This window comes from Schistosoma haematobium, chromosome 2 (assembly GCF_000699445.3).
Source record: "Schistosoma haematobium chromosome 2, whole genome shotgun sequence".
Classification (NCBI taxonomy): domain Eukaryota; kingdom Metazoa; phylum Platyhelminthes; class Trematoda; order Strigeidida; family Schistosomatidae; genus Schistosoma; species Schistosoma haematobium.
This window is the reverse complement of record NC_067197.1, coordinates 36,634,383-36,643,819: the sequence shown is the minus strand read 5'-3', so window position 1 is coordinate 36,643,819 and position 9,437 is coordinate 36,634,383. Positions and strand designations below refer to the sequence as shown.

The 9,437-nt window shown below is 40.1% G+C and overlaps 1 protein-coding gene across 1 annotated transcript; it reads right to left on the bottom strand.

The window, feature by feature from the left end:
• Nucleotides 1-9: 9 nt before the first annotated feature.
• Nucleotides 10-7,650, bottom strand: MORN3 (MORN repeat-containing protein 3). Its single transcript, XM_051215087.1, has 4 exons — nucleotides 7,471-7,650; nucleotides 5,664-6,014; nucleotides 5,447-5,631; nucleotides 10-309 (listed from the first exon to the last, which is right to left on the bottom strand). Exons 1-2 carry the CDS (start codon nucleotides 7,613-7,615, stop codon nucleotides 5,836-5,838), a joined length of 324 nt encoding a protein of 107 aa, XP_051068268.1. The 5' UTR covers nucleotides 7,616-7,650; the 3' UTR covers nucleotides 10-309; nucleotides 5,447-5,631; nucleotides 5,664-5,835.
• Between the last annotated feature and the right edge of the window lie 1,787 nt (nucleotides 7,651-9,437).

Below are 9,437 nucleotides of genomic sequence, written 5' to 3'. Positions count from 1 at the left end.
TTTATGTTATTATTTACTTTGTAGAGTTTGTATATTTGTTTATCAATTTACTGTATTTTTAAGCTTTGTAATCTTGCGTTTATATTTTCTGAATAAATTATATGCTGTTAGTTTCCTCATTTTTATATTGGTGTGTGTACGTGCAAAGTAAGATGATTGTACAACTGCTTCTCAGTTCCAAGTATAACAAAATATGCTCAGTTTGTTTTGGTTTTGCCCTCAGGAACTCTCTGGGTTGTTGGTACGTATTATTTCCATCAGCTTCTCTTGCACTTTCTTGAGGATACCATTAGGGTCTTTTAATTTTATCTGAAAATAAAACGTACGTATTAAGGAGTGATTACTAAAATCAGTTGGTTCGTGATAAACAATGTTTTGCCGGTGTTTATTTCTTATGGGAATATGTGATTTGAGACTAAGCAGTGGAATAGTGGAAATCTATCGGAGATTGGAATGTCTCCAATTTTTCCAATGTCATTGGGTAACAACCTCTCCTGGCGTGGTTGAGTTTAAGACTTCACAAACGATTGGAGCCGTTTACTGTAGTAGTCATTGAACTAATATCTAGTAGTATGTTTCACATATATGGGTTCGTGAACGTGATTTACGTATCAACAGTATTTACTTAGGTGTTTTATATAATAAGATGTACCTTTTGAAGTATCTTGTCAGTTATGAGTGGGCCTCAGGAAGTATTCTGTTCAATAATAATGTAATCAGAGTCAGTCAGTAACAACGTAGAACTTCGTACGTACGTACATCAGTCCGAGTTGCCACACCACCTCAGCACAGAGATGCAGTTGTCGATTCAAATCCCGTAGTGGTAAAGGTAGCAAGAGTATAAGCAGTAATCGGAAACATTAGTGTTTGGAGATGTTATTTAGAGAGTATAATCCAGTGAAATAAACTTGGGAAGAGAAAAAAAAGAGACGAGACGGAATCAGATTAAAATTTGGGAGAACACAAAGAGTGGATGCACCTGCGCCATTGCAAACGATTTTGAGCCATGTCATTCAGGGTCTCTAACCATCGGTTGCTATCATCTCGTGGTCCCCAACCAGGTAGCCTACACCTACCAACATGGCTCGGTCCACTTGTCAGCGACTTCATGGATTTGTGGCATGTTTTGATCTGGCCGCCCCTAACTTTCTCCCAACCTACTCCTATACCACTGAACATCGCACGTCGAGGCAGTCGGCAGTTGGGCATACGTAACACGTGTCACAGCCATCTCAACTGATGAAGTTTTACTACTTCATCAATTGATTTGCCATCCTTATCTAGTACCCGTTTCCTAACAACTGTGTTACTTACTCGATGGTCCCATGATATACGAGCAATGTTTCGAAGACACCTATGATCGAATACTAGTAACCTACGAATATCCTCCACTCTTGCCGGCCATGTTTCACTGCCATAAAGTAGGACGGGACGAACTGCTGCGCAGTGAACACGTCCTTTGATTGATAGACGGATATCTCGCCTACGCCATAAATGACGCAAGTTAGCAAAAGCTAGTCGAGCCTTCTGTATCCGTGCTGAGATTTCGTCACACACCAGACCACAAGGGCTGATGAGACTTCCAAGGTAAGTGAAGCGGTCGACACACTCAACTACTTCACTCCCTATCACTAGTTCGGGTGTCGATGTAACCCAATCCTGAAGCAACATTTTGCATTTCGAGGGAGAGAATCGCATCCTGAACATGCTTGCATTGTTGCTTAGAGTGGTCAGAAGACTGCATTTTTCAGCGTCTTCACCAAATAGGAACTATGTCATCAGCATATTCTAGGTCAAAAGTGAACCTCCCGGTAGACGTTCAACCCCTGGAAATTTAGATGAGGAAAATGTCATCTCTAAAAGCACGTCAATGACAGAGTTAAACAAGAATGTGGAGAGTGGACAGCCATGACGAACTCCACTTGAGGTAATCAATTCTGATGACAGTTCGCCATAAGCTCTCACTCTACCAGTTGTGTTCGAGTAGAGAGCCTTTACAAGGTTAATGTACTTCTTTGGTACTCCTTTCAATGACGTCGAAGTATTATTGAAGCTAATATTTTATACACTATATTAGTCAAACTGATTCCTCTGTGATTGTCACAAGAGGACTTTTGTCCTTTCTTATAGACTGGCACAATCAGTGATTGAGACCAGTCAGATGGGATTACGTCCAGTTCCCGAATTCTACCCAAGACCTCAATTAATCTCAGTGCTAATACTGGACCGCCATCCTTAAAAATCTCAGGAGTGAACCTGTCAGGGCCTGCTGCTCTCCCTCGTTTCAGATTTCTTATAGCTTTTTCAACTTCATAAGGAGTCGGAGGACCTAAATTAACTTGCCATTCAGGTTGACTGGAGATCGTGGGAAACCGAAGTGTGGCTGAAGGCCAGTTGAACTGATCCTTAAAGTGTTCTGCCCATCGATCCAATCTCCTGGATTGAGAATGAATAATATGTCCATCTTTCTCTGAGATTGTTTCGCTAACAGTCGGTTTCCTAATACTGGTTTCCTTAACGAGTCTGAACAATTGTCTGCTATTACCTATTGCCGCTGCCTTTTCCATCTCTCTTGCTTTCGCTACCCATCACTATTCACGATCATTGCGTAGGCTTCTTTTCAACTTGTGCGTAAGCTGACTCCACTCTTCATTATGTTCAGAGCCAGATGGAATGAGTTTCCGAGCATCTATCCGTGCGATAGATGCTGCTGAGATCCAGTGTTGCTCCCTAACCTTCTGGTTTACCTTAGTAGCAGATATCACTGCTGATTCCACAGCTTTTCGGATATCATTCCATGATGCATCGAGGTGGGCATCACATACATGGCTGCCTAACAGTTTTCCTAGTTGTTCCTGAAATATACTCTTAGCTTGAATATCATTAACTAGGCCCCTAAGATGTTTCCTTGCAGCGTCTTTCCTACGTCCAGGAAGACGCAGGCAAATACGCGCTCGTACTAGAGCATGGTCTGAATCTAAGCATGTGCTCCAGAATGAGCGACAGTCTTCTATCGAGCCCCTCCATCGGTGGCTGATAGCGATGTGATCTATTTGGGTCCAACGTTGGGACGAATTAGGGGGTCGCCATGTTAAGAGATGTTTTTTCTTATGCTTAAAGTTAGTGTTTGCAAGGAACAGGCGGTTATCTGAGCATAGCTGCAACAGACGGTCGCCATTATCTGTTCTTTGAGCCACGACACCATAAGATCCACCTAGGTGTCTTTCCCTATCGCTTAGTTTACCTACTTGAGCATTAAAGTCACCGGCCACTATTACTACATCCGAGCGCCTAGCTTTTAGGAGAAGGTCGGAAAGCTTTCTGTAAAACTCATCTTTTACATCATCTGCGCTGCAGTCAGTGGGAGAATAGGCAGAAACGACGAAGAGGCAACGACGAGTGTCCCTATCTTTCCGGATTCTTACTGTTCCGATTAGTCGGACAGCGCACAAACGGCTGTCTACTGGGATCCACTCTAAGAGAGCTAGTTCTGCACTAGGACTCAATGCTATACCTACGCCGGCGAGGCCACGGGAAGCAGAATCAGGGCTTCCAGATACACGAAGCGTAAATCGAGTCGGTTCTTTATTTTGGCATGGTGAGGTCAAATGAATGACGCTACTCGGATCCTGTATGCGCGTTTCGGAGACGCAGCACACATCGATGGCGCGAGATTCTAAAGTCCTAGCTAAGGAAGCCTGCTGTCTTATTTGGCACAGTGTTCGTACGTTAAAAGCTCCTACGTGTAGTTTAGAGCGTGGTTTCAGGAGACCACGAATAGCGTTCCACGTACTCGAATCGTTTGCCGTAGCGGTGCGAGGTGATAAAGAGACGTGAGGAGGGTTGGTCATGGAGATAAGAGAGGTATTAGGAGGTGTAGGAAGGATTTGAATGTGACCAACTTGGTCTCGTGTGATGTTACGGGTATGAGGGCTAGTGTCACTTCCCGGCTGCCCACACCGTGGAAGGGTATTTCTTGAGGAACCTGAAAAGGAAATTGGATTAGTGTTGGTCTTAACGACCTGGGAGCGTGACCACAGAGCCCAAGGGACAACTGCCTGAGGCCGGTCGCGCACGGCCTTTTCGTGGAAGGTTTTTAATGCGTTAGCTCCGTTCTTCAAAGGGCCTTACCACCGGAGACGGAAATCCGTGAGGTAAGGTGAGGTGTGACATTTTCAGGGCCGACCTTTTCTAACCCCACCCCTCCTTGTGGGAAGGCAGCATCGCTGAGATGCTGGTTGTCCGAGGGAAACACCTTACTGCTGTCACACCTCTACAGTCAGCAGTACGACTTCGCCCTCAGACCTTGAGTTGCTGCTTTTAGTCTTACCGTTCTCCAATCGACCTGCCTGGCATGGTAGAACCTACAGGAACATATGTTCCAGCCAGTATAGCTCGGTTGGGTCATCACGATAGGCAAGCCCGACCACCGCGTCAAGGTAGCAGCTTCGGTCGGGAATGTAATCAGATCATTTTATCTAGTATTCCATTGTGTGATTGACAACTTTGTCGGTCCTGTATCTCGTATATATTCATTTCTGTTTGCATTTTAAGGCTAATCTAGTTGCATTCTTGTTCTGACCGCAAAACTAAATACGATTTTCATCAGTAAACGAATGAGGTGTATAACATGAACTTACTGCAAATGCATTGGTCATAGATGGTTTATCACTTATCATCAAAATGTCCCTAGTATTATGAACAACGGTTTGATGTGCGACGTTAGAAAAATAACTCACATTTGGTGTGGTTAATGAAATTCCGCGCAGATTACTAAGATCTTTTACGTAAAAAGTTTCCATTAATGTTGTGTGGTGTATACTGCTTCACTACACAAGATTATATTCTCGAAAGAAATATTTTAGTTGTGTTCTTTATTCAGGTTTTAAATCTCACTTGATTTTAGTTGAAGTTTTGAGATAATCGAACTCACTAATGTTGTGACGTGGTCAACTTATACAACACAACAGTCTATGTGAATCTGTTTAAAAAATGTTAGATAATTCCTTCAATTGAAACAAAGTATTATCAGTTTAAAAGGTTTGTCTCTTCGTGTCTTGTAGTAACTATCATATATAATTAACGTTGGTTCTGCTGACTTTGTTCGTAAAAGTCAAGCTTTTTGATTGCAAATGGTATGAAATATATTCTCACTTATAACTCATGATGTCTTTTGTTTCATTCTGACTCAATTCATTTGGTATATGTCTCAGTGTACAATAGGTATTACTATCATTACCTCACGATTTCGTAACTAGTTTTCGTGTTACGTCTATAAACAATTTGTTGCAATCACCTTATAATCTATTCTGAAACCGGATGTAGTCTATGTTCTTAGTTCACTCAATATATTATTTACTTCTTTAATCATTCGTTTTTCCTATATCTGAAAACATGAAATTATTGTAATATTGTTATCAGAGAGTATTTATAAATCAAATTCTACCTCTGGTATTTCGGACTCCGTTGGACTTTTCGCTACTTGCCTTCCGAGGTCCAGAATTTGGGAAGATTTTGGTACATCATCACACCATATTCCCTCCATCAGTTGGCCAGTATTAAGGAAGAAATATTTCCCTACTCCGTTCTTCTTGTCATTTAACCACTGTCCTTCAAATCTATTTTCATTTGCTGAAATCTCTACATATATTGATCCAAGTTACCCAATCTAAGCATTCCATCTCCATGCCGTTTATCATTAAACCACTGTCCCTCATAAATGCTTCCATCAGGGTAGTACATTCTTCCCCATCCAGAACGTTTTCCATCGTACCATTCACCTTCGTATATTTTATTATCTGAATACCAGTTGTTTCCATAACCCTTGAAAAACTGTTAATGACATTTAGAACAACTTGCATGGCGTTTGTCGTATTTCCAGGATCCTGAGTAAACATTTATTTGTTTCCCATTCCTAAATTTCCTACTCAAAACACCAGATCCACTACGCATATTGTTCTCCCAATTACCTTCATAAACAAGGTTTGGTTTTTTCCATTCGTATATGCCGAAACCTGTTTAATACAAACCTTTTTATTTTGTGCAAAAGAGTTTGAATGGATAAAGATCAATTGGGACACACATTATTGTACTAATAGAATAATATACCGAACGGGTTAGTACGTAATAATGAACCTAGCACAACTGAGGGTTATTTGTACTAATTACCGATAAATGGAAGTATAAATCAAAAGAAGAGATTGTGTATGCTTCAGAAGTTATTTTAAGAATATATTCAAACTTGTAAAGCCTGTGGATTTAAGTGTTCTGCAAGAGGAACTATTTATATTTACATAAAGGCGAGTAGGGTCATTATGAAGGGAGTTCAAGTGTCCACGAACATGTAACTACATGCTTTTGCCAAGTAGTTCTACATTTAAATTGAACATGTAGTTCAGACAAAGTAATATTTCATGTTTTTTACGTCATACAGTCACCAGAAATCAACCTAATGGTACATTTGGTTTTATGAGAACACTCGTATTGTATGGTGTGTGATTTAAATCAACACTGAAAATTTTGCAAGAATTCGGTTACTTCAGGTATGATAGCTCAATTTTCCTGTTTTAACATCAATGCTAGTTTTCAAAGCTATAGACGCTGTTTGACATATCGAATCCGAATATACAGAAACTTTACACTAATTAAGGCGACTGTGTGCATGAAAGGTTTCAAAACATTTTGCTTGTAATTATCAACCGACAAGTAGTTTAAATCACGGATTGATTTTATTTGAAAGACCACCAAACATTGGACAGTTGTTCTATCCTAGTAAGAGACTTATCAGGAATGCCCGTCGACAGCCCAGCCAAAGATTGTCGGCCGTGCAACGCGCAACACAACCCGAGGCAACTAAGGCAGTATCTAATGGTCTATATGTTTAACTTTAGTCGATTCTCCATGAAAATTTGGGTCAGATCGTGAGTACATTGAAGTTATTCATCGAATCTAATGGATTCTGGAATGGGTGTTTGGAAGTCAAACGCTGGTTATGAGGCCAAAATTCTTTGGTAATCTCACCTGTGCAGTTGTGTTTGTGCACTGCTTAATTCTGTACTACACCAAGCATCTGTTTAGTTCTTAGTTTTCTATGGTCGTTCAATAATAATTAGTCCTTGACGCAATCTATTAAAATTCAACACCTTCCGTAAACTGTATATCGGAAGGACCTGTTGAAATTCAAATAGGTTGGTCAGTCTATATGAATTAAAATTAATCTAGTTATTTTAACACAGTACATCGCAGTGCCACATAGTTCTTACATATAAAAACTATGTGGCACTACGATTTTAAAACAAAAGGTTGTGGTCATCAACATTCCAAGCGTACATCGTATACATATATATAATATTACTACACGCTCAAACAGCCAAGAAATGGGAAATAAAGGCGAACAAAGGGGTAAATGCTTTGGAAAATAATGGGGAAACGCGCAATAATGCATAATATGATTGAAAATAGGTTTCGTACCATGACGCTTGTTGTGTTTCCATTCACCTATGTATTTATCACCATTAACTGAAAAAACAGTATTTCTTAAACCATTTTTATCAGCTTTAAAGTAAATCTCTTTATGTCTCGAATTAACATTTTTCAAGCGTGAAGTCGTTGACATTTGTTCTCCCGCCAACTGGTCACCATGACATTTGTGAAGATCATTAACAGAAACTCCTTTGAAATTTGTCACGAAATTACAAGAGAGGTTAATTCCGTTTTTCAACCATTCTTCAAGCGTAGGATCGTCGTATGAAATGTCAGTATCGAAATGTCTTTTTACACAATCTACCTCGTATTTCTGTTATACAACTCAACAGCGTTGCGATTTCGGCAATCAAATTCAGAGGTCTGTACAATGTTCATTGAATAATAATCTCCAAGCTTAAATGTGGAACATACAACGGGTTTTCAGGGTTTGACAACGCTTTCGTCGGTGACACATTTGTGATCGAGAGGTGCCAACACATTTCATTTGGATACCGTAGGTGAAGGGGTTCGAAGATATATTTGGGAGGTTGTCGATGGGTTGATAAGCATCCGGTCTAAGGTGGCTTGTAACCAAAAGGCGTATGTAGCACGGTGTACCCACTTATTGTCTGGTGAGTGTGCGTTACCGTACTCCCACAACTATAGTGTGACCAATGAAGTCAGCAACAATGTTAACGACATAAACGACCATTTATTTTTGCAATTTATTCACCACTACAGCTTTTAATCTCCTGAAGTAATAGTGATGACTATGTGTGGCCAGTGAAATGTCACTGATCCATCGCCAAATCATCCGTCAGTTGGGTCACTGAATGTTGAACAGATCATCAATCCCCGTCAAATCCAAGGACAACAAACAGGCACTGTTTAATCTCACTTCATGGACTGACCTACGAGGTAGTGATCGCATATTTGCTTGTGCCTACTTCAACTACTATTTTGTTTAATAACATCCTTTGTGTCTTGCGGTCTTCAAAGCATTCATAGTACATTGATACGACGGAGTAATCTACTTTAGGTGCTGACCGCGAAGTGCGACTTCGCAGCTAGCTGTTATTCACACCATTTCCATCTAACTCAATAGACCCCTAATCATTCGATATGCATTATTTCTGGGATTCCTAGTTTATACTATAATTCAAATAGTTCAAACAATCACATTGTCTATGAGATAAAGATCCTATGGTGGAACAATTGGAAATACATTCAGATTTTGATGCTTTGAGGATTCGAAATCAGCACTAAGACCAAGGGAGAGGTTGATGATCTTATCACTGAGGATCATTTACTCACATTCATCCGAAAGGAAATCTACACTTTATTAAAAACTCACATTTACAGAAAAGCCTATTTCACTCCTTTATACAATTCTCAAGCAACTACTACAAGACCATGTAAATGGTACGAATTTCGAATGCGATAAAAAGGGAATGCTTCATTAAATAACTCGTCGGGGCATCACGAATTCCACTACTTCATTACAACGACTAATCCAATGGTTAATCAACGTCATTCAGCTGACAATTCATTGCGAGTTCGCTAAGCACTGTCACAAGGTGAGCACAAGTTTGCTCAATGCTTTTTCCATGGAAAGTTTCATCCATCCATGTGCATTTCGTAATGCTTAATGCTTTAAATGTGATAAATGATTAGACATATACGGGCAGTTGGCAATACTTCTATTCAATGCATTGCAAGTAATGCCAAGCTTCGTCACTCTGGTCCTATAAACTTGAATGTTCTTAATGATTGTTTATCTTCATCCGCCATTTCGAAACGTAATGTTCATATTCAAAGGCAATTATGTACATCGCTTGGCTCATTTAATGACTTTTTTGTGAACCATAGAAGTCACTATTTTACTCAAGAATTTGAAAACTTTAGGTAATAAAGTTATGATACGCCCCAATGAAGGAACGATATTGGCGTTTACTGGAGATAAAATGGCCATA